The 26,242-nt window shown below is 34.3% G+C and overlaps 2 protein-coding genes across 4 annotated transcripts; both read right to left on the bottom strand.

The window, feature by feature from the left end:
- Positions 1-13,141: 13,141 nt before the first annotated feature.
- On the bottom strand, positions 13,142-18,137 carry LOC130635975 (uncharacterized). 2 transcript variants are annotated; one of them, XM_057445528.1, is made up of 12 exons: positions 17,857-18,133; positions 17,253-17,542; positions 16,712-16,770; positions 16,497-16,626; positions 16,273-16,317; positions 15,783-15,877; positions 15,464-15,618; positions 14,918-15,186; positions 14,474-14,737; positions 14,191-14,345; positions 13,617-13,896; positions 13,142-13,452 (listed from the first exon to the last, which is right to left on the bottom strand). In XM_057445528.1, the coding sequence occupies exons 1-12, from the start codon at positions 17,977-17,979 to the stop codon at positions 13,281-13,283; spliced, it is 2,037 nt and encodes a 678-aa protein (XP_057301511.1). In that variant the 5' UTR covers positions 17,980-18,133; the 3' UTR covers positions 13,142-13,280. The 2 variants fall into 2 exon arrangements, with proteins under 2 accessions (XP_057301511.1, XP_057301513.1); XM_057445530.1 differs by lacking the exon at positions 13,142-13,452 and having other exon boundaries at positions 13,737-13,912; positions 17,857-18,137.
- Positions 18,138-18,991: 854 nt separating this feature from the next.
- LOC130635976 (putative serine protease K12H4.7) lies at positions 18,992-25,816 on the bottom strand. 2 transcript variants are annotated; one of them, XM_057445531.1, is made up of 11 exons: positions 25,660-25,816; positions 25,434-25,581; positions 23,640-25,355; positions 22,995-23,182; positions 21,946-22,123; positions 21,699-21,810; positions 21,225-21,426; positions 20,819-20,912; positions 20,470-20,587; positions 20,143-20,230; positions 18,992-19,700 (listed from the first exon to the last, which is right to left on the bottom strand). In XM_057445531.1, the coding sequence occupies exons 3-11, from the start codon at positions 24,044-24,046 to the stop codon at positions 19,585-19,587; spliced, it is 1,503 nt and encodes a 500-aa protein (XP_057301514.1). In that variant the 5' UTR covers positions 24,047-25,355; positions 25,434-25,581; positions 25,660-25,816; the 3' UTR covers positions 18,992-19,584. The 2 variants fall into 2 exon arrangements, with proteins under 2 accessions (XP_057301514.1, XP_057301515.1); XM_057445532.1 differs by having other exon boundaries at positions 25,700-25,796.
- Positions 25,817-26,242: the final 426 nt, after the last annotated feature.

Raw genomic sequence — 26,242 nt, 5'->3', positions numbered from 1 at the left:
TAGGGGTGAATAAAATAAATAAAATAGTGAAAAAAAACAACAATCGATCTGCTAGTCTTCGTAAATTTGTGTTTACATGTATGTATAATATGTATTATTATTTATTCCGTTTTTAAACACTGAAGATTTATATTTATATATGTTTTCACAACAAGGTAGTATAGCGGTAGTACAACGTAGTAACGTCTGATTTTGACAAGTCGACAGGTAGCAAAAGCGCGATTTCACCAAAGCCAGCTTTCCTTGTACATACAATCGTGTTCCCTGTTAAATGCCTCTAGGCTATTTTTAGTTTTGTGTGTATATGATAAATATTTTATTAAGCTATTTAGCACATAGCTATTTCAAGAATTGTATCTGTAACAAGAATCTTACTGTTTCTTTGCTGCTCCCTGCCGTGCCTTTACCCTGCATGCTTGTTTAGGGGTGAAATAGCGACATATTGTGCTCACGGGATTTTAGATGAGCGTTGCGTCTGTGGGTGCCTTATTAAGGGCTGGGAAAAACAATTACCTTGCACCGACCACTACCAGGTAATTATCAGTATATAATATATATATAGCTATATTGAAAATAATAGTTAATCTTATCGTAGAGAGGGGAGAGTTTCATACAGTCACCACTGTCATTTATAGAGTACAAAATACCATGTTTTTGCACTCTATAAATCTCTGTTTACTTAGTTTGGGGTGTCGTTTGTTAGGCGTGGTGGATGTTCTACTTTATTATTAACTGAAATCGAGGAGATTTTTTTAAAAAATCGGACATTTACATCTTAATATTTTCCATGATACTAAATTAATATGATACATAGCTTAGATACATGCTTTTATTTATAAGAAACTAGTCTATAAGAAACCTTAGGAAGAGCAAGTCAAATTTTAAGAAATGTGAGCAGGCTGAGAAAATCTCCAACATTAAGAAACTTTTATACATCTAACAGAAAAAGGGGGAGAGGGAGAACAGAATAAAAACAGTTTTTCATAAAGTGGATGTTTAAACCTGCATCTATTTATGACAAACTAATGTATATATTATATCTTAAACAAATTAAAAAAAAAAACTTTTAATCTCAGATTTATCAAAAAATGATAGTTTTTTGGCGTTATGACGGATTGTTTAAGTACTTGTATTGGCACATAATTCTGCTAACATTATTCACTGTATATATATTGACCCGATATAAATTTAAGACCTTTGTTTGAGCTATTAAATTTGAAATATTTGCACCTCAATCATTTTTATACTCCTGGACAACATGATACATATTTAAGATATATTGAATATACGTAATATTTGAGATGTGGGGGGGGGGGGGGGGGAGATTTTCTATTAAGATGCCTGCCCCTGCCTTGCCGTTCCCTTGCCTTGTCTAACCCTGCCTTACTGATCCCTCTTCCTGTTTCCTTGCCTGCCTTTGCTTACCCTTCCTATGCCTTTTCTGGTGCCTGCCTACTATGCCCTTGCCTGTGCCTCTTATGCCTTGCCTACCCCTGGCTTGCTAATTCCTCTTCCTATTTCCTTGCCTGCCTTTGTCGTGCCCTTTCCTTGCCGTGCTTAATGCCTTTGCCTTGGCAACCTCTCCGCAACACTTTCTATAATGATTTTAGCAGTGTTCACAATGATGAGTTCAGCATGGAAATTGATCTATAGCTAGCTATCAACATTATCAACAAAGTGTTTTTCACAGCTATGTAATGCAAGAATGTATAAAGTTGTCATCATTAAAAGATTCTTCCATATCACTGTCATCATCGAATCAGTGTCAGTTACACAGTGATACTCACTCAAACCTTTCTATGGTCGCCGCCATGACAGTTTGATGTCACAAACCTGGCTTTTAAGTGCAGCTTCGGAATTAATTTTTCTTAGGTTCTATTCGTTTATTTTAAAGTTTGTGCTACTTCGAACCTGTACTACTTAAGTAGTTTGTTTACACGAAATCAAGTAGCACACGAAACGCAAGATTTCTCTCAGCAAAAAAATCTTTTTTATTCATGCCTGGCGGACTAAGAGCCGCCCCTTATGGGGCGGCAATAATGAGGAAATGGTCTCCGCTACACTCCGTTCGCTGAGGCTCACTACGCTTTGCTCCGCAAAAACCTGGGTTTGCTTTTAACTTTCGGCGTGGCTAAAGAACCGGTACCGGCTCTTTCACTAAAGAACCGGTAAACGTTTAGCCGGCTCTTTAACTAAAGAACCGGTAAATTTTTAGCCGGCCCTTTAACTAAAGAACCGGTAAATTTTTAGGTCACGTGATTCATCTAGACCACCAAAATGGCTCTCATTGCGGAAGGTTCTTTCGAGGAACTACAACAAAAAATTAGCTTGTATAAGCAGAGAAATTTTACTGAATTGTGGATCAGGGATTGTAGAGCCATTAAAGCAGCTCAGGGAAGGGTTAAAAAGAATTAAATCCTAATTTGAAATATTACGAGTTAAAGTATGCATGTGTTGACGGAGGAAGGTTGTTCAAATTTCGTGGGTCAGGATTGCAAGCTTCATCGTGAGTATTTTTTTATTTATGCTTTTTTGTGGGAAGATTCTCCTAAATTGTCAGCTCATTTATTTTGTAATGTTTTCCATAGAACTATGCAACAAGGATGCCCCTTTACCATAGCTGTAACAGTATCTAAGGATGGAAAACACTTGCAAGTAAATCCTGTCAGTGAGGTAAGTATGCCTTCAATGCACATCTACTTGTTCAAATTGTTACATTTTTCTTGGTTAATCTTTGCCTTCAACAATTATAAGATGTTCATCTGCAGTAAAAGGTCTTTAATTTTCGCCCCTTTTCGCGAAAATTTCTACCCGGTAAGAAATTTAACCTGAAATTCGCAAAAGTTATTTTCGCAAAATATCAACTTTTTCTAAAAATAGCGAAAGTTTGGCCTGAAACTTCATTTAGATGACTTCTAAGTACTTAGAGAGTTTAGGTACGAAGTTTAAATCTGTGACGTTGCAATTGACCATTTGGTTACTTTAATGGGATAAATTTTCGCGGAGATTAAATTTCGTGCATTTCGCGGATTTGGGTGCTATACGCAAAAATATGTCCCTTCGAAAATTTGGAATCAGGCCAGCCATGAAAATTTGTCCCCGCGAAAATTTTGAAAAATGGCTCGATCGAAAATATTAAATTTTAGTTTTTCTTTGTTTTCAAAGTCCCTGAGGCTTTCTTTTTTGTAGGCATAATTTTTCAACCGAGTACTGAAGATGAAAAGATAAGAGAAAATTGACAAAGGTTTCGAATCAGTTGACCCTTTCAAGGATATCGATCCTTTGCTTCCAGCCTCACGGATGAACAATTGAAAGTTCCTTACATCCCCCACGAAGTGAAATAGTAGTAGTCGATGTTACGGATGAAAAATCAGCTTTTTTGAATTCAATCGTTATTCTACCCATAGTTGATATGTTCTACCTGACCTTATAGTTGTGTTGAAAGAGCTTTGAACTAAAATCCAAAACTACATTTTGTCTCGGTCGGTGTAGAAATGACAGGTGTAACGAGGGTCGATGAGACAATTCAAAAATTGCTATTATGTCCTCGTCCGCAAAATTAATTCCCGCAAAAAATTATAACATCCCTCATCCGCGAAAATAGGTTCCCGCGAAATTCCAAAATTTTGCGGAAAAGCACAACCGCAAAATTTAATCCCCACGAAAATTTATCCCATTAAAGTAGTTAGTTACGAGTTGAAAACACATTCTCCTCGCAGGCGAGATAGTAAAAAGAAAAAAAAAAAGTAAAAATAGTTACCAAGATGAGATACTCCCGTGTCGGTGCTCAAAGAGGCAAAAATTTCCATTCTTGTAGGACACATTTGCGTTTTAATACAAGCTCACGAGCTTGTAAAAAATATCTGAAGTAAAATTACTCTGGAATATTTCTATGCAGAATTGGCGATGCGAGGGGTCACAAAAAGCTGCACGCAAACAATTCGCCATCTATCTGTAAAGAGACTGATTGCCATCCGAGCAAAAGAGAACACTAATCCTCCTCTGTCGTACAAATTTAGTGCATCCCAATTTAGTAATTCTTAGCATACAGTAGCATAAAGCTTCTAAAGGCTCCAGTATGGCCTATTACTGCCTGATAAAGGCCCTATACGAAAATCACGTGCTTCTGCGCGACAAAATCACGTGGTCCTGCGCGAAGAAAATCACGTAGTTCTGCGCGGCTAAAAGATATCAGTGGTTCTTGATTCTTCATATGTTGAGTGATTAAAAATATTGTGTCACATATGCAGTGCTTGGAGTGATATATCCTTTAAAAGCACAATGTCCTTACCAAAGCTTTTCTACAACTTCGGCAAATAAAAACACAATGTTATTAGCCAAAGCTAAAACAGTGATCCACCATACTATATTTTGCAGGATGTAAAGTACTCAAAAGATTAATTTCAGATCAAACACAGGTGATACACGTCACTTCTTTAGAAGGAGAGCTTCACACAGGTATGTTTGTTACACAGCCAGCAGAGTCGTGTTTCAAGAAGCATGGCATATAACTTTTGCATTCGGTTTAAATAGAAAAAACGTTAAATAGAAAAAAGGTTTATCAGTTAAAACAGTCACCCAGGAGTTTTTTTTCGCAGAATAAGTTCTTGTAAAACTGTAATGAATACTCAATCAAGCAGTTATTACAGGTATATTAATGATGTGGATCAACCAGTAAAGCCCTTTTGAGAAATGTGATTTTCAAAAAGAAACTTCCCCAGAACTTTAATTGAAATAAAAACACAAGGGCTAAAACCCTGTTATATACTCACTGAGACAGTCTGTGAGTCTACATATTTAATTGCGTGTGCAAAATTAACATTGAGCGATGCACATTCAATACTACTTACTTATCTGGGCGGATCGCTTGGTACAGGTACCGTATTCTCTCTATTTAACGCCCACTCTCTATTAAACGCCCCTCTCCAATAAACGCCCACACTAAAACATCAAAAACCGTATAAAACGCTCCCTTTCTATTTAACGCCCCTCTTTATTTATTTGGACTAAGTGTGTAAACATTTAGTATATTTATATATATTTCTAGTGTTAAGTAGACAGTTACAAAAGTTTCAAACCAAGAAAAGCAAGGAAACATTCTGTAGTTGATTTCTTTTTGATGTTTTAGCTCCAGCGTAATAAATTTTTGTTTTCGCTTGTACAGTTTTTCACCTAATACCACTTTTGCAATATGTGTAAAGGGCCTGATACACTTGTACAATATCACCGAAATATACCTTATAATATCAATATAATTTCTTAAAATATGTTTAAAATACATAATTTTTTATAATATAGCTATAATATGTATAATTTCAACACCTGGCATGAGCGTCATAACCTCATAATTTGCTGCATGGCTATAATATTTAAATAAAATCAAACGAGTTTGATTTTAAGGATATGGTAACCCCCTGAGACACATACTCAGTATATTTAAAATATCCCCTCTGCTCGCTATATTAACCCTAGCAAATATATATATTCTGAAAGCCGAATAAATTATCTCTAGAATGATGATAAAATATTTTCATAAAAAAAATCCATAAAGTAGAAAAAAATTATATACAAAAATTCACCCTTCCAGTTCATTTTGTCGAACACTCCCCTCAGTAAAGTTTTTGTTCGTTGAAAAAAATATCATTGCGAAGCTCTTATTCAGCTCTAAAAAACTTTGCTTTTTTACTCAAAACAACACGTAGCCCCAAAAATATAGCATATTTTACAATAGCTGTTTTATGACAGATTTATCTATTTTTAAGCATGATAGATCAATAACTCGACATTTCCTCACCTTCTGCGTTAAAAAAGCAAAGTTTTGAAGCCAAAGATATAATTATCGCAACAAACTTGTTTTTGTACAATTTCGACAAGATGGAGGGGAGTGTTCGACAAAAATATATACCGTTACGACTGAAAATTGTATTTCGAGAAAAAGCAAATCAAAGACCTTTGCTTTTACCTGCAAGAATCATGGTTACACCCACTTAAACATTATGAATAATTAATAATCCATGAATAAAACAAGTATCAGGAAATTATGCCAAAGAATCAAAACTAAAAAATTAAAAAATTTTGTTTTAAAAAATGACCCTGAAGGGGGTTACCGTATCCTTATTAACATTGTTGGTGATCTGGTTTCTATTGTCTTTTGTTAGTGTGACAATAGATCTATTATATGCTATATTGTTATGGCAACAATGTTATGAAATTAAATAAAATTATAACGATATTATAACAAATTGTAAGTATATTGTAGAAAAATTATAACTGTATTATAGAATATATTTAATGATATTATATCCTATTGTATTCTGGCCTTAACAAACTTACTTAGCGGGTACAACAAGTCCGATCAAGTGACTTTGTTAAATGAACTACCAGATCCTCGATGAGTGGACCATTTTGCAACGAACTCCGATATTGAAAAGGCAAATGTTGAATTCAACATAATAGATCAAGACGAGGAAGATTTTTTTAAATAATTTTCCTAAGAAAATAAAATCTATTACTTAAAACTTTTAATTGTTTTTAATAAACACCCACGCTGTTATTAACGCCTCTCTCCAATTAACGCCCACCCTAAATACGGTATATATGTCTGCCACGCATCCGGTAAAGCGCCCTAGAAAGAATACTTTCAAACAACTTCAAGCTCACCTCCCCATTAAATATACAAGAGCCTCTAGGTTTTTATACCAATAAGCTTTTGTGTTCAAAAGATTAATTGTGAGTAAAAATATAGTTCGAGCACACCTTAGCTAGCTACATTTAAATATTTAAAAATCTCTATAAAAAAACTTTGTCTGTCTGTCAAAAATACAACCTCGTTTTCAGGGTCTCGGCCCCTGAGCGGTTAGCAAATTTATCTAAAAGCAAAATGCACTGGGAAATGAAGTTAACAACAATTGGTTGCTTCAGCGAGGTACATTCACTTTTAGACAGCCATTTAGCTAACTATATGTTTAACGGCTGCCTAAAAAGTGAATATTCTGACTCTTACATTCAAGACTAAATGCATAAGAAATGAGAATCATAAAAAGCAATCTTATTGAAAATAGTTTTTTCAAGTTTGGTGGCTAGCTAAGTATTGTATTAAAATAATTATCTTAACATGTAGACACAAACAAAAACTTGGTCAAGAGAGACTTTTTCCGGAATGTACCAACTTAACTATCTCCAAAATGGCCGTCATCATAGTAGCTTACGTTTTTTTTTTAGAAAATCAAGCTTATTTTTTGGTTTAATAAACTCGCAGAAGAATGATTGCTATGTGTCATACCGACATTGCAGTAAACGTGACGTGTATAGTACTAAATTACAAAATCTTTTACCAAATCGTCCTGTATTTGCAATTAAATAAATGACCAGCTGCTCCATTCAATTACAAGATAATAAAATGATCCAAGAAACGTTACCAACTATACTACAGCCTTCTTTTAAAAAAGATATGTCAATTTCATTCGCGATTGATGTATGTTATATCTATTGAAAAGCGAAAAACGCACGAAAAAACGATGCTAAGTTAAAAGTCATTAACATTCAGCCGTTTGATTGGATGATGCATTAATGTCAATTTGTCATGCTTAACTCACAACCATTCCATGACAAATCATTCCGTCTTGCAACAATCGCATTCTTTTTGCACAGCAAGAAAAAATAAGTCTGGAATGAATATGTCTGGAAACAGCATTAATTGTTTGGTAATTCTTACTTTATGCATTGAATAATAACTCATAAATTTGTTGTTCCTCTTTGTACATTGTACAAAAAGGTAATTACGCTCCAACAAATTTTTTTGGGAAATAAAGTGCGTAGTAAATCAGATACCTTTTAAAGATTAATTTTAAGATTAAAAAACTGAACTAGAGAGAGATGTTTGTGCTTATCATAATTCTTTATTATATCAAACAGACACATACAAGGTAAGCAGGTAACATTCTCTTTCCAGCTCTTTTTATGTATTATATTGTACTGTGTTATATGATTTGTATTGTATATATTTATTTTGTCTTTCATTATTTCCCCCAATGTTCTTTTCTGTATCCATGTAGAAGGGTGTGGCAATTAATTCAGTTTCCCATATCATAGTTTTTTAAGATGTTAAATACTCCCCTTTTATATTGAACTTGTAAGCGAACTTCCTCAAACAAAAATGGATATACGCCCGAATACACGATTTATGTATTGCAGTAGGAAAGAATTGTTTTTGTTAATCCTAAAAATACTGAGATTTTAGAGGCCTTTAAATCTGGGGAGGGGGTGGATTCTGCTCAATCCCCTGACGATATGCAAAAAGAGACAACAAGCCAGGATCGAGGTTGCATAAATATAATATGAAACTAGTCGTTAAGTCCGTGGGTTGGTAATTGCAAATAATTGAGGCGTAAATCTGTTTATGCTGTTGATTTACACAATTGCAAACAAATTCCAACAACAGATTATTTATTTAGTGCGTCAAGAATAAGAGGAACAAAAAAGAAGTTTCATGTCTACAAGTCAATAAACTTTTTTTTAATGATAAATACCTCAAACTATCTTTATTTTAGAAAGTCTTCCTTTCTTCGCCTTTTTTACGTTGTGTCCTGTCGAGAAAGTAAGTTTTAGTACTTCCAATGACATTCTTAATAGTAGATGTTACAACCCGAAAACCATTATTTTTCTGCAATTTAGCTAAACCTTAAAAGCTGGCATAGATTTGTCCATCCTACCACCTTCATACCCTCATCCAATGAGATGAAGTTACAAAGAGTCTGTTCTGGCACACCACCATCCCTCACAGACCAAACGTTTTACAATTTCCAGAAACAAAACACAATATAAACAACTTAAAATAGTACCTTGTAGCCATTTTTAAAAGCCTAATGTTAAACCGTTTACCAACTATATCCCAATTTCAGTCCTTGGCACTGGAAGAAACGAGTGAAACAAGATCTTGATGACGAAGTAGCCAGAGAAATCATTAAGTCAATGCCAATTGGAACATCAGTCGATTGGTGCTTTAAAATGATTGTAATCGCTAAGAAAAATAGGCTCCACGTTAAGTTGTGGATTTTTAAAAACTAAAAAGCCAATGCTCTCAAGAAACTCACCAACTGTCCATCTCCATTAGATGCTACTTCTTATGTACTTGCCGACACCCTGAAGACTGTCTTTGATGCTGTTGAAGGCTATCATTCTATACCATTAAACAGTCATTGACAACATTCACAACAGTCAATGGGATTGCTACAGATATCGCCATCTTCGCAAATCAGGTGGCCTAGTGGTTATGGTTAGCTTCGTAATCACAAGGTATGTGGTTTGGTTCACAGCGGAGGACGTGTTTGACACATCTATCCATGCCATGTCAGACAAATCGGGTAGGCAAAGCCGATGTTTACCTAATGTATACATTTAGAATACAATAATATTATTAAGTTTTGCCTATAAATTTTAATGTTTCTTCTTTGTACACGCTCAAATTTAAAATTTGTCTTATAGCTCAAATTCACAATTGTAGGTTTGTATACTTGTCACGCTGGTGGTGACATTACAAGACATGGATATGCACGTGATTATGACAGCTTGATAGTAGGAAACACGATAAAACGTTGCTAATAATTACTCAGATATATCAATAAAACAAGGGAAGTTCTGGAATATAATTATGAAAGAGATATTTCTAATGTTGACATTGTTTTGACTAGCACATTACAAGTGACGAAATAATTTCATGGCTCGTCAGCAAATTGAATTTTCAATTATATCCTGTTGTTATACTTACAAATTATGAATGTCTTTTTTATTTTTTAAATTTTGCATTTGGAGTGTTGTTGTTGTTGTTTTTCAGGTAGAGAGAAACGTCATTTTGATACTAGGAAGTTTCTTTCGAAATACACCCACCTGAATTTGATAAAATGAAATAAAAATTGTCGCAGGAAAGTAATTTTCACAGTGACAAAACAAAAACTTTGCAGAAAAGACAAAAAAAAAAATCTTCTGATTTTTTTATGCCGCTAGGATTGAATTTCCAAGTGGAATGAATTTAAGCATTAGGATTGGCTAATACAATTTTTTGCTGACAAAATGAATAATGACGGCGCAAGTCACTTTTGCTTTCTTTGCAGTGATCCTAAGCTACGAACTAGGTAGCCTTCGGCTGTTTTATATTTGCGTCGATAACGTATTGACATCATTTTTATGTAAGTGCATGAATCAATCTCTTCCATAATCTGTTTCATAATCTCTTGCACACATTAACAACTCTATAAAATTAGTCCAGAATCTGCTAAAGCTGTTTGAAATAAACTTAGATTCTTTTAGGGGAAAAAAACGACCAAAAAATGCCACAATACATTTTTCGGCTATACTTTTTTATTTTTGTATTTTTATATATTTACCAAATGGATTTTCTAATCTCATGTAGTGATGCAAAAAAGCTTCCTGAATTAATACATTTTCGGCATGTAAAGCTATTCTCCTTTATAGACGAATAGAATTTCTCGGCAACTTTGTTTACAACTAAAAAATAAAAAAAATAGTTACTTCACTAAAAATATTTTGTTGTGAAGTGAAATCATGGCAGGAAGTAATAAGGACAGATATACGAAAGATGGATCTGAGTGTTGATTTTTGTTTAAATGGTATTTTGCTTGGTTTGTTTTGTTCCAAAGAAGATTCTTGTAATATTCAGCGTATTAAACTTTTATGGTTGTAAGAATAATCTAACTGACAGTGTTTAGATACATTTATACTTCACACATCCTAAACAGCTAATTATGTACCCCAATCATGCAATCATTTACAGAATACAAAAACTTTGATAATTATCCATAAAATATGTGATAAATCCATCGCAGCATGGCTTGTTCTTTAAAACTATCAAACATTGTTTTTGTTTTTCCTAAGTTTTCCTTTATTTTACTTTTCTTAAGGCTCGTAAAATGTGTAAACACGTGAGCATAAAAAAATGAATTCCATATATTTTCTTTGCACTGTACAATAACATGCATATCTAACGTAACATGTGTTTACGTTTTAAACAGGAAATATCAAGCAAAGCCTGTATCGTCATTAGCAATCTAACGAGTACATATATAGCATTTTGTGAAGATTCAAACAGATAAAGAATTTATGCGAAGTTTCGCAGGCTTCACATACAATTTCACGAACTTTAAAGTCTAAATATCATGACTTATAGAGTCCAGCTGAGTTATTTATTTATATGTTATTTCATCCTGGCGATAATGAACTATATAGAATGTTGCCCCTTCTTTCAGTCGTGTACCGACGATGTTTTTTGTAGTCCATGTTTATGTGAGAATGTTGGATTTGGAAGGATCTGTCTACCATCTCCTTCCACGTCAGAAGGAATCGAAATACTTTATGAAGGATTGAAATTAGGGAACAGTACCAAAGAAATGCTTCTTATAACAGCGCGCTATTACTACTGGCTCGCAACCTTGGTGTGAAGTTAAAGGCAAGTTGGCCAAAAATACTGGAAACTGTATGTCGGCAAAAACAGAATCGTTTTAGGAGTAACAAAGTATGTATTGAGAAAATATATTTATATTTACATTAAATGTAAAGATGTTGTTAATAAAATTTAAGTTTTTGAAAACTCGTTTACGATGTTTGAAAAGCTGTTGTAGAATACGGGTTTACAATTCTTTGTTGATTTAAAAAAAAGGAGACTAAGGGAACTAACGTAAGGAACCCCCCCTCCTCCATCTGCCGATGTTGCAGCCACAAGAGGAGTTTAACGACTGTCCTTGATCACCAAAAACAAAGCTACGGCTTTGAAATTGGAGTTCGGGGTGTTTGTCTTAATAGTTTTGCGAAGGGTTGTAAATAATTTTTGTCACAAATTGTCAAATTTAGACACAAGCACTTCTTAAATATTACACCCTTCTCTCTCCCCACCCCTTTGCCAGGGTGCGTAGTTTTTAACATTTCCTGAAGTTAATCTTTTGAAAAAGTTGGAAAAGCCAAGTTCTTTATTATGGTTTAAGACTTGAAATCCAACTTGTAATCTATTTTATAACAATTTCTTGACTGTCTTTGTGAGAAGAAATACCGTCAAAAGAACTTTGTTTTTAATATCTACAAAATGGCTTCCTTCCTTACCGCGTGTTATTATTGCGATGTGATTGAGAAACTACGATATTCTTGCATCAAAACAAACGTTATTGTAATTTCATCAAGATAAGATATCAAGAAAACTGGACAACTATTTTTCTTCCAACATGGTAACATTTAAGTACATATAAATCTTTTCTTTCAAATTCATCCTAATGCAAGCATTCGACAGAAACAGTTGGTGTCTTTAGATCTTCTTTTTCTTAAGTTAGCCCGTGCATTATTTTTTTTATCTCATGCGCTAATAATTTTCAGTGGAGAAGATATTGCTTGCAACTATTTTAGTGTAAAGAGGCATTCGCAAAATAATTCACGTGAAAATTAATAATAAAGGCACACAAAATTTTAAAATTTCAGCATTCGCCGTTATACTCTTGACAAACGTTTCTCCCAAAGAGCTTTGAGTAGGAGAATGAAGAATCTCAAAAATTAATCACCACCTTACAGGTTATCAGTTTAATCATTCAAAAAACACTAAGAAATCTTTTTTGACATGAAGAATTTGTACAAAAATAAGTGTTTTATCAAATATTTTTTAAAAAAACGGATGTTTGGATTCATTAGAATATTTAACCTTCCGCCATTTTGAGTTAAGTACTTTTATCTCGCACAAGATTGCGCAATTTTAGACCAAAAAAACACATTACCGCATTTTAGAGAGGGAGAGTGAGGATATTTTAGATGTTGTTTTTAGGGATGGTAGGGGGGGGGGGGGGGGTACTTATTCATGGGTCTCGGCGATAAGAGTAACGGTGGTGGGGTCTACCACCAATTTTTTAATTTGACTCCCACCCAACGTTATTTTTTTACTTCTTTGACCTATTTTACTCTCCCCTCCATATATTAAATTTGCTAAATTTGCGCCGCGAAACCCGTAAATTTGTCACTCCCTTAGCGACTTGAAAGAGAGAAAGACGTTTACACAGTAAAGAAACACTTAGAGTTCCTAGGGGCTAGTTTACCCCAGGTATCCAGTTACAAGAAAACATGCGTAGAGTTTGAAGCATCTTGCTAAAAATCAAGCATAGATTCGTCAGTTTCTTATTTAAAAAAATGCAATATTACATCACTCGATCTCTATTAACTTTGTAAGGTGTTGTTGCAGACACAAGGGAGATGGATAAATACATGAGGAACGACGCCATTTAAAAATGATATATTTATTTTTTAAAACACACTCTTCGCTTTGTACGTTTCTTGGATAATGTTTTTTCATTGGCTAGCGTCGTTTTCTTGATTAAATTTTCATGCATTAAAACTTCTTCTATGTTTTGCATGGTACAACGAGTCGACAGTTTCCTTAATTTCAAATCTGAATTTGACGATAACGCACTAAATAATAAAAAATAATTATCATTGACACAGCGATATGAAGTTTAAGTTTCTCGCAGTAGCGGTTAGCATTTCGAATAGGAGCACTCGTTCTGGTTAATACATTATATGACAGTCTGGAGCGCAGCATGTTTGCAGATCATAAGAGCAACATCTCGCCCCACCTTGTTAAGGAGTCTGGACTCGATATTATCGTTGCAACGACTTCACTTTTTTTATGGTATAATTTTCCCTTCGTTTCCGTCACTTTACGTTCATATTGGCCAGTTTTATTTTGTATGCACAAACGTTTCTGTTCGTTGTTTTGCTCTACAGTTTTGGGTTGGTGTTCCGGCTTCACTAATGTCTTTTTCAAAGGAAAGGCGTTGCGATGCAACATTTGTCTGGCTTCAAAGGGGCTTAAGCAACGTATGCACCCCTTTTTTCTATTTTCCTTTCCGTCTCCTGAAACAAAAAAAGTCTAGAGTTTGTTTACAATCTTGGTAAAAATGACAACAATTTTTAAAAATGACGCAATAATAAAAAGCTAATACTTTCCTTTGGGTCTTTTGACCTGCCACTAGAGTTCTGGGAGAGCGGAGCCTAATTCGTGATTTCGAGAGGTAAGCATATTGCTCTGCACCCCAAAGTATCCTAGAGTTGTTTTTTAGCAAGTTGACAGGAAAAATCAAGATAAACTTTCGCTACAGAATACATTAATCCTTTGCGATGTCCGTACTATTCCAATCTAAAACTAACCTGGTTGGCAGTGTCTTCGTATAAATGCTGCACGGAATTGTTCGGATTTTTCAATAATTTGAAAACTACCAGTCTTTAACGACCCACCACTGACTGAAATTTGTATTTGGGTGGTGTCAACTGGTGCCTGCTGTTTTTCACCATCTGTTCTAGCACTGCAAGAAAAAAAGAAATTTGTATTTCTTTTACATTGGATCGACACTAGAAACGTGGTCAAAATTATGACATATAAGGACTAAAAAACTTTTCAGTGTAGTGATGGTTGCAATAAAAGCAATTTTACCTGGGATGGAAATTCTCTTTCGAGACATCCTTTATTGTTGTCTCGATAAACCTTGGTTCTCTTTTTATCCCCGCATGTTGTTTTTCAGCAGGACATCCCTGGTTTTTGTGGCGCATGGGCGGTGACAATCTGAATGGCGTTTGTTTTAAGTCATGGCTTGAAGTCTCAAGACGCGCGTAAGGTGGTGTTTTTGAACGCTTCTCGTAAGACGAACAGGTTGAAATTTTTAAACAGCACGAGATAGGATTTTCCATATCTTCTTTTCTAGAGCATATCAACAGTATGTCAAAAATTACCTATTGTGAACACCGCGATCTCGTTCCCAGGACTTTTTTCGCTTTTTGGATATTGGAGGCAGCGCATTTCTTCACGCCTATTTCAATATCAAAATAGCAAAGATACAGGTTCTGGGAATGAGGTTTTCTTTTAACAAAGTGTCCTTACTTAGGGCATTTGTATTTAGCTTCGGCTAAGATTTCATTCCACTTCACTTTCTTTTCCACCTTTTCATTTTCACAGCACGGTTTACTGCAAAACTTCTTCAGTAATTTACTTGAAACAGAAGATGCTCGTGATGAAGCGCGATGTGCGCTTTTTGTTTTCTCCAATAAGATTTGATACGTCGCATCAATTGAGTCGTGAGTATTGGTGCGCAAATGTTCGATGGTGACACCTAATGGCTGACTATATATTTCAGAAACTCTTTCAATGACCTAGAAATGTGAGGGTTGTTTTAAACTCAATGTGTATATGCTATGTTCTGCTTTGTTCTGTGACATTAATGCAAAAGAATAATAGAATTATTCCAAATACAATCCTTTGTATGTTGGTTTATTCGGAAAAAAACCTATAACAGAAATCTCCGCAATACAGCTTACTTAACTGGGAAAGAGAATTTAACATTTATATTCGAAGTTGTGTTTGGCAAAATTCTATTATTTACTATATACATCTCCTCCCTCACCCTCCTCCAAATGTGCTTCCACTTACGCTTTGTCTCATATCATGCGTCACTATATCCGGTGAAGATGGCAGTACCGGGTTTTTCCCTTTTTCACTAACCCAAGGATGCACTAATATACCGGAGAGATCGATGCGCCTATCTTTATCTGGTTCTAACATTTTTGACAATAGGTCCTTTAATTCTAAAATGTAATGTAACAAGGAATTAAAATAAATCAACATTTTGGGTTGTTACATCTGGAAGACTACTGTGGTGCTACTTCCATTCAAGCATGTTATCAAATCTAGTCTAGTGGGATTTCAATTTAAAACTAAACTGAAGCACTAGGAAGGAGAATGTCATTACCTGGTGTGAGTTTTTTAATTGATGCTTCATGATTTATGTTTAAACCTCTTCGTATTTGCGCAACGAAATTTTCTTTCTTGTCGTTTTGTTGAGCTCTAAAAAGAATGGCCTCTTTTATTTGTCGTGACTACAAACGTCAAAGGTTTGTTTTGATAAAAAATGAGGAAAACATTTGCTCGTTTACACTGAAACATATTTCTGAAGCCTTTTGTCTGTTTGTTTAAAAAAGCATTAAAAAGCAGACTGGTCACACGTGACAACAGGTTCGCCCGCCAGCAAAATTATTTATTTTACCGGGGGACCACTGAATAAAGCTGGGCGACGCCTTTTTGAAGAAACAAAATACGGTATTATTACTTACAAGAGGAAAACAAGAGAGAAAGGAGCCCTTGAAGAAGGTTGATTTCAATTGTTAATCAATGAATAATGTGAAACAGGGCAGTAGAAAGAAAATCAGTTCAGGTAAATTAAAAAGAAGTGAATGACTTACTGAAATGGTAAACGACCAACTGTCATAGCGTAAAGTATCACACCCCTAAAATTAAAATCTGGGTAATAAATTTTGTCGTCGTCATTTGTCGTAGGGAAAGACAAAATGATCTTTTTTATTTGAAACATTTAAACCAAAACTAATTAATGGCAATTGATATGAGAAAAGACGGTAAAATTTCCTATTAAAGGAGGTAAAAGGAAGAAGACAGTGAGCTAACATACATGCTCCATATTTCAACAGATGCACCATACGTAGCTCCCTTCTCAAACAATTCTGGAGCTGCATATTCTGCAGAACCACAGTGTGTTTTTAGAAGATGTTCTTTGTTAAAAAAATTGCTCAAACCAAAATCTATGAAAGATGAAAAGAATGTTACTAGTTTTCAAAATAGAAGTGCCAAGCTGAAAGCCGCAAAAAATAAAATAAGGCAACTTACCAATAAGCTTCAATTTCTTTGAATTTCCTGTTAACATGATGTTTTGCATCTTAAGGTCTCTAGAAAGAAATAGGAGATAGGAGGAGGAGAGTTTTAAACTCATTTACAGTCCGCTGTAATTGCGTTTACTGTGTATTTCATCACTTTGTGATACACTTTTTTATAAAGAGCATTCGTATAAAAACACTAAGTTAAAATCTTTAAGATTCTAAAATACTGTTAAGAATTACACCCTTTAAATTGGCTCGTTATACAGGCTTAAGCAGCGTTAAGTATTATAGCTTGAAGCTGAACTGACTGAGCCAAACCAAAGGGAGGTTAAAATGGTAGCTATATATTACGTGTATGTGTATATTTACAAAAGAAGTGGGGACGAAGTTGCTTATCCAGATAAAAGTGAAAAGTGAGAGACTTTTTCCAATCGCGTATGCGCTAACAAATAGAGTCAGTGTTTTTTGCGCTATAGCAAAAAATGCAGTCAAATGAAAACGAACCTTTTGTCTAAATATATAGGAAAGAGACTGGGTATTAGTTTACATACCGATGCATGATTTCCTTCCAGTGAAGATATTGGATCGCAGATAATAATTGCACAAAATATTTCCTTGCTTGTTTCTCCGTCAAGCACTTATGTTTCTCTAAGTATGTCTGTAAATCTCCACCTTCTATGTACTCCGTTGCAAAGCAATACGTTTGGTGGTACACTAGTGTTTCATATAAACGTACGATGTTGTCATGGCGGAGGTGTTTTAAGATGGCGGATTCTCTCAAAATATTTTTGCGAACATACGATTGTTTAACTTTATCAAGGTCGATGATTTTTAAAGCAACCTAAACAAAGGATATGTAATATACTAACCGTCAAGCGACACCAACATTAACAATAACAACAACAACGACTACGACGAAAATTACTACAAAGTTTACGACAGCAACGCCGGTAACAGCGACAACGAAAACATATAAATAAAAGGGCTTGGAGTAATGTAAGTGTGTCTTTTCCAACAGAGAAAATAGGATGAACTTAGAATTTTACGGAGAACTGGACCCTTCTTTTAGATAAAATCTTACTTCACGATCATTATAAAGTGTTGAAGTTTAAATAAAATGTAAAATTTTTATATATGTTATATCTATTCTCTGACCTTTGTATTTGTTAGCCTATGATTGGCTAGCTCAACTCGGGCAAAAGCTCCTTTTCCCAAAGTTCTTCCACATAAATCATAATTCCCAATCCTTTGAAGTAAAAATTCCTTCCTTTCTTTCATAACTGATGAATATGTCGGAGTGAGAACGTTTTATATGTATGTGCGTAAAATCTGACGTCAAATAGGAATGATGTCAATTTTAAATTATTTTTTTCTTGCGTCGTAACTTCTTCTTTTATATTACTCACTTTCAAAAATTTTCTGAACCGAAATAGGAACTATTTTCTGTTTTGTTAACACACAAATAATTGTTCGCGGAAAGTAAACACTTTTTACCAAGAATTGTTATAACAAAGATTACGTCAGTTGGTTGCAAACAGTTATGACGTCATAATGCTGTTGGCAACCTCTTGTGAAGAAATTTTTTTTACCCAAACCACAGAGAAGTTTTCTTGAAGCAGTGACATAATTCCAGGATTTTTTTAGTTGCTTAGTGGATAAGTATGTCTGAAAAAAAGGTTTTTGTAAGCAAGAATTTTTTCTTACATTTCGAACCAATGAAACAGATAATAAAATCATTCAAAACAATGTCCAGACAAAAGAAATTTGTGCGATACTAAGATGTAGTAAAAATATAACAAAAAATTGGCACAAATTCTAGTAACTTGAAGATACGTCATTCGCTTTATTTTTGACTTGTTTTTGGAAGAGGATTAAGTTGCGTCGCTACTAAATTGTTGTCGGAATAATGATTCGTAGCAATCTGTGATATCAGAGGCAGGCCAACCTCCAAGGACCTTTTAGCTTTTCCTAAGTATCGAAAAATGGTTAATGTGCAATAAAATCTTTCTTTTTTAAGTAAACTTAATCGCTGGCTAAACAAAAAAGCCCTGGGAAGGAGGTTTACTTCACAGATTATCTCGACCTCAGCGATTTGTGATCGAGATTGTTTTATTTCTCTCTGATGTCAGTTCAAAGAATTTAACTTGTTGTTACGAGAAATGTTAAACACGTATTGAATCATTGATTTTCAAAGAAAGAAAATCTTGACAAAAGTTCTTTCTAAGAAGTTCTTGCATATACAACGATCACAAAATTGTGATTTGGCTCGTCAAACAAAAACAACAAAAGATTTATGTAAAGTGTATGTTTGTTGCCAAAACAATAAAGAAAATAACTTCTATGAAAAATCGTATTTACAAATTTAATAACATAAACACAAGCTACAGAAAAAAAGTGAACAAATAAACAAACAAACAAACAAACTAGGAAAAGCATGTCTTAATTTTTTCAAATGTAATTACACCGGCAGCCGGGATTTGAATTGCTTATGTCATGAAGAAACACTAGAAGAATAACATGGTTTCTACAAGACGTTCTCTTTCGAATTAATAAGTTTTTTCAAATTACGAGGAAACTCTCTATTAATTACCGTCACGCAAGAACGCGCTTGAGAGCACGCTCATTCAGGGTAAAGGGGCCTGTTAACCCTGCGTGATCCCGTGGGTTGCGTGATCTGGCAAAAAAATTATTGTTCAGACAGATTTTTTTCCCACGGGTGTCTTCATCATAACAAAAACAAAAAACAAAAACATTTTTCACGTTTGCTTGTTTGCTAAATAGTTGCTTCGTTCAATTTCGTACGATGAAAAAAAAATGAAACGGAAGGAATCTCTCTCACAGTGCTTGTAGATGACATAATAACTAATGAACGTTAGGTTGTATTTAAGGAGGAGAGGCCAACCATTCGCCAATGATAGCTTTTATTTTAAGTCGTGCTTCTGTCAATTCAGGTGAATCAGTTTTTGAACTTGGGTACATATTTGCACAGTGGGCAGTTCCTAGAAGGTAAAAGCATTTGTGACAACCAGGCCAAACAAACCTACAAGCATCCAAGTCGATTTCACACGAAGGAGTTTTAAAAGTTGCCTATGAATCCCTTTATTTGTTTAAGAAATATTTATTGTTTTTCAAGATATAGGGCTAAAGTTTCGGTAATTATACGAAATTCTGACATCACCAACTAGCTGTAAAACATGTAACTGGTGTTATCAATCATAATTATAATTACTAAGTATAAAAATTCATGCAAAATGTTTACCACACCAAACTGAATGGCTAAACACATTTATAACCAAAACTGTTCCAATTTTTCTTATGTGAAATAAACTTGTTTCTTGACACCTACTAGGTTAGACCGCGGTAAGTTAAAATAGAAAACAAAAATAAAAAATTGCTTGATTTGAATCTTAAAATTTTCTTCCTTGTTCTAAATCTACTTACCGTTGATGTAAACAGCTTTGATTAGCTTCCCATCTGTAATAAAACTGAGCGCATGCCACGGATCAATGGAACCGTTCGGAAAAACGATCTAAATAATATGGCCATTGAAAGCAAGATTAAAATTTCAGTCAATAATTAAGAAAATGATCAGGCTAGGATATTCAACTATTTCGGCACCAAAAACGTATTAATTGCATGTTTTATGCGGGGTTTGTCACAAGACAAAGGTTTTAATTTTTTTTTATTAAACCTTTCTCAAGCGTTTTCAATTAATGGAATTTTTTAAAAACTTGGAAAAGATGAAAATCGTTACTTCTAAAAACTTACCCTTTCAGCGGACATAGAATAGCCTCCATAATTTGTATTTGTCCAATCGATACCTTTGTTTATGCTAGAAGCATTAAACTGTGTACCAAAGATATCCATACATTGTTTGATGGAGAAGCTAAGGTTGAAAAGTCACCTTTTAATTTTGAGACATTCTTCTGTACATGTCAATAGCTACGTCACGTTCAAATTACCTTTCTTGCGTTACGTAATTATTGAACAGCCCAATATTTATTTAAATGCCGCTTTTGACTTTTGTTTCCACAAAGTTGTAAGAGCGAAAAATTCACAATTTATGGCAACAACAAAGACCATGTGGCATTATTATTAAACTAAATCGCTCAAGTACCTTAGTGGAAACATGGTTCCAAATACTTGCTCCTTAGAATCAGTTGTTTGATAGAAACCAAACTCAGTGCAAGTTTGATACAACCACTGTCTCCCTATACAAAAACAAAACATCTGCATTGTGCTATGCCAAATGCTTGAAGTATTTCAAAAGTGGAATTCTGAAATTCTGTATAATTTATGAGATGAAAATATAAAATACACAGTGTTTTCACCTTTCGCTTACCATTTATTGCTCAAACTAAGAACTTTACCTTTTAACGAGACACGTTAAAAACACAGCTAAAAGTTGACATTATTTAATAAAAATTATGCCCCTTAAGAAACTTTTTTAAATTCAATTCCTATTTTTATGTAGTGTGGAAAATTAATTGTGATAAGCACACAGTAAAGGCGGAAAAACTCACCTCCCTCCGCAGCAGCCGACTGCCATGTTGTTTTTTTCATAGCAGAAACGTAATCATCATAGCTTGAATCCAAACAAGCCTGGCTATACGTTTTTAACATCATGTTATTCACAGCGGCGTATCTCTGTAACTCATCTCCAATACCTTCATTATTCATGACCGCACACAAAGTGTCAACAGTAATGTTAGTGCCGACAGCACCCTAAATTGTAAATGTGTGAAATATATTTACAAGACTAATGTTTGTCTCACGAGATGATCTTTTAACATTTGTGGCGGGGGGGGGGGGGGGTGAAATTATATTTTAAAAAAGAAGCATTTTTAGGAAATATTTACTTTAGGAGAAAGGGGATGGCAAGACAGTGACTATCAATTTCGCTCGTGTTTGCTCTTCACAATTATACAGTATATACATTTTTTTTAAAAACACAACGCTTATAAGCATATTGAGGATATGCTTATACCTCAACATACCTCAAACTCTCTGTTATCTTTGTTATACTGTATGACACCAAAAAAATTCCCAGCAGTACCTTGCACAAACTGAGGTACATCATTTGAGTTTAAAGTCAATGGCTTGCAGGTTCTGAATTAAAAGAAAACATTAGACAACATAACATTACCACGTCATATTTAAGTTGTGGAGTTAACACAGAAACACTTTCAGAAATTTTACATCTAGCAAAAACGCTTAAGAAAACTCAAAAAAAATCTCACTTACTTGAACTGCAAACTCAAATACTTCAGTCCTGCTTCAGTTTTTGTGTAATTTTCTAACTTTGCTGTTGCTTTTGCTACATCAGACTGACATTTTTCCGAACCTAATGACGCAGTGGAAACTTCGAGATACTGAGGAAAGTCCAGTTGAGCATTTATTGGTGCACTACTTGCAATGGATCCTGCAAACAAAATTAACAAATTTAAAAAAGTTTCTGACAATAGTGCATGCACATAACTCACAAGAGGTAAAAAAGGGGTACTTGTTTCTGTACAATTTAAAATTTGCGCGATTTAAACTTGCATACTTAAAAGCAGAGATGATGTAGCACTTTAAATACTATTCAATTACATTCGCTGTTGATACCTAGACACTTCGAATTAAAAAATTAAGTTTTTCCCATGAATAACTTCAAAGTAACCAACACTTGCATATTACAACACGCATAAACATATATACATTTTGGTTAATTTTGCATACACATTTTTTATTATAAGAAGACAATTTTTGGGGTCAGTGTAAGTTTTTAGCAAAATAGCACCAGGGACCTATTTTATATCTTTACAATGGTTTTCAACAGCAATTGGCTGGGCCACTTGGAAAGAATGGAGGAGGATAATTGGGTAAGAAAGTGTAGAGACTTGATAGTTCCTGGGGCAAAGCCCAGAGGCAGACCGAGAAAGACTTGGCAAGAGGTTATAAGGACAGACTTGATAGAGAGGAAGTTGAGTTTAGATCTAACACAGTCTAGATCAGATTGGAAGAGGGTCATTAATATACCCCGTCCAACCCATGCTAGCATGGAAAACGGACGTTAAGCCGAGAATGATGATGATGATGATGATGATGAATTCTGTCGATTTATCTATTTTTTAACTTTCTTAATATCTCGCAAGTTAGCAGTTAATATCAGCCTTGCGTGTCTTATATATGTTTCTTATAAAAAAATGTGTGTTCTGATTTAATTATATTATCTGACCTGTTCATCATTTCAACTTCATATAGCATGCAATGTTAGTAAACATTAATTTCGATTATAATAGTTCACTTACCAAAAGCTAGGTGGGGATACTTGTACCTAAACCAAGCTGATAACGCTCCAGGATATGAGCCACCAAACATTATCCATCTGTTACTTGAAGTCAAGCTAAAAAGTGGTATCATCGCTTCATGGAATGTTGCCAAATCTGCCAGTGCTTGCTCACTACTGAGATATTTTAAACTTTCCAATGACATATCACTAAAAACAAGTTATTAATTTTAAAATAAATTTTCTCAATCATACAGGCTAGAAAATACTTTCTCTTAAACATAACACATAACATATTTGAAAGACGGTGAAATTTCAAAGATTGCAATCACTAACAATACAGAATGCACACTGCAAACTTCTCAATATTCACAGGAGAGTTATATAGTAATTAGTAAGATACAAAATATTAAGGGGGTTCCCCGATTATACACCATGTTTTGGACCTTCCCGAGTAGTGGGGTGGGTTGCAGACATAGTTGAAACCCAGCCTAAACTCCTGCTAAAGAAGAACTTTGGCAACCTACCTGCTGCAGAGTACTGGCAAAGTACTCTTTGTTTGTCCATTTCGAGAAAAACCGAAAAACGGACAATTTACCAAATATTCTTTCTGGGGTTGTACACTCATTACTTTCTTAAAACGGAGAAAAATATTATATAAGCTTACCCCAATGGATGACTTTCCCCATAAAATCTATGTTCTAATGCCAAGACTAAAGCACCATATTTTCCTGCATATTCTACCATTGAACCAACTGATACCCATCTGGCACTAAGCGGCCCTTCTCCTCCTATCATCATGAATACAGGCCCATTTGTTTTCCACATAGAAGCATTGACATAATACTTTTGATTCCATGTCCTTAAATCACTGTCATCAAAATGATTAAGTTTTTGTGTGAACCATTGAGATTCTGCATCTGTGTATGCATCAGTATTTTGTACTTTTGGTTTACCAAGCAAACCACCTTTTGGTCTACCATTTATAAATAATGGAACATGGTCTTGGTGGTCAACAGGACTTGAATAGCAAGCAACCACTAAGCATTGCAAGATTATTATTAACAAAGCCATATCTATATAATATATAATGTAAATTTTATGAAATTTCAAGATAGTAATGGAGGTTAGTATGTTATAATACCTAAAATGGAAATGAGATAGACTTAAGCCAATAACGTTTCTAAGTTACACCGTTATAGGATTGCTTAAAGTTATAATTTAAACTTTCTTATTTATCTATGCTTTGTTAACCCAGAACCCGCTTTCAGGGCAAAATCAGACTTAAGATAAAATCTCTACATATAACACACCGAAATGTCCTGAACTACAGTACATTTGTCCTGGGTCTGTCCACCCTTGTGTTAATCCTGTAGCATTTAGTGACTGCTAACTGAAACTAAAGACATCAAAGTTTAAAAACTGGGAGATTTTCAGTAATCTCAATAATCACATTCTTTTTTTTGAGTATCATTGCTTGTTAAATCATCTTTGTTCAAGGAAAGTTTTGTGTTTACTTTGCCTTGCGGGACTAAAACTTTATATGTATGTCAAAAGTCTTTGGACCGGCTAATACGTTAGGCATTGGGCTATTTTTTTTTTCATATATAACTGTCGTCGTAAAACAAAAGAGCCTTAATACCATGCATATGTGCTTAAATCAAAACAAAATAATTGCAGATCACGTTTTAAAAACTTAAGAAAGAAGAATGGCAATAGAAAAATGGTAATTGATCTAAGGTCTTCCCATGCAACATCTAGATGGTGGTTTACTTCGTTACAAAGCGCAGTGGCTATTCATACGTGACCGTACTTTAATATTTTTTCTATTCGTACGTGACTCTCACATACTTTATTATTTTTTTCTATTTGTACGTGACATTTGTGTACTTTATTATTTTCTTTACATTCGTACGGGACACTCTCACGTACTTTATTTATTTCAAATGAATCTGAGGGAATTAAAAGAAAATTAGAGAAATTCACAGTATGTATATATTTACAAAAGAGCATTCTTAACAATCTTTTTTTCGTATGGAGCAAGGTTTGCAGAACCAGATCCTAGCTGCTGGCATTTTTGTTCTGCCAATACAAGATAGATGGCACCAGCACAGACAACCATCACATCCCATAGACGTTTCCTCGGAAAGATCGTTGTTGCAAACTTCGCAAAATCATTTCTTATTTTTGGTGTTCTTTATAACATGCTTCCACGCAGCTTTACCACACAAGTGTTGAATCATTGATAAATCGATGTTGTCTTGATCAGACAGTTTTGGATGAAATTCTGTCTGCATCATTTCCTGGGTAATTGTTTTCTTTCCAGATAATATGACTAAAATGTCTGCTGTAGTCTTTTCTTTTAGTACCCATTCTAACATTGCTAAAAATAGAGAAATATAAAATGATAAATAAAGAATATATACAAAAAAGCTTATTAAATTAAGTTTCTACAACTAACATTTAATTGTTGTTGTCGATGTTGTCTTGATCAGACAGTTTTGGATGAAATTCTGTCTGCATCATTTCCTGGGTAATTGTTTTCTTTCCAGATAATATGACTAAAATGTCTGCTGTAGTCCTTTCTTTTAGTACCCATTCTAACATTACTAAAAATAGAGAAATATAAAATGATAAATAAAGAATGTATACAAAAAAGCTTATTAAATTAAGTTTCTACAACTAACATTTAATTTTATCATTGGTCAGCAAATTAACGAATGGTACCATCTTTTCTTTTCTTTTTTTGTTGGGCGGGCCAATAGCCGTATAAAGCCCTTTCAGACTTCCTTTTTTGCACATTTTTGGTGGCAATTTGATGAGGGAGAACCCTAAATTAAGAAATATTTTTTATATAACAATATGCTAAAATTAGAAAATTGCAGAGAATTATAGACTATACTTATGGCTAAAATTCGAATCGTTATTATCCTCAAATGGCTTCGATTCAACAAGTCTTTTTTACACCTTTCACCTCACAAAAGGTGTTTGAAATAGTTGGAGCTGAATAAAAAAACAAATAATATAACTGAGGGGTAACAATAATTGTTTAAATGGATAAGTACCTTCTATTACCATTTGGAATTTGTTTCTTAATTTCCAGAGAAGCTGTTGTTGTCGTAATTGTGTGCGACGGCGTATTTGCTACCGTTGATCCTATAGAACAGATGAATATGTAAATGTATTTATTTTGATCATTATAGAAACCAGCCTTAAATTCTACATAAAACTTTTAACAATATCTATGCTCAAGTATGCGTAAATCATAGA

Source organism: Hydractinia symbiolongicarpus, chromosome 3 (assembly GCF_029227915.1).
Source record: "Hydractinia symbiolongicarpus strain clone_291-10 chromosome 3, HSymV2.1, whole genome shotgun sequence".
Taxonomy (NCBI): Eukaryota; Metazoa; Cnidaria; class Hydrozoa; order Anthoathecata; family Hydractiniidae; genus Hydractinia; species Hydractinia symbiolongicarpus.
This window is presented reverse-complemented; position numbering and strand designations above follow the sequence as displayed.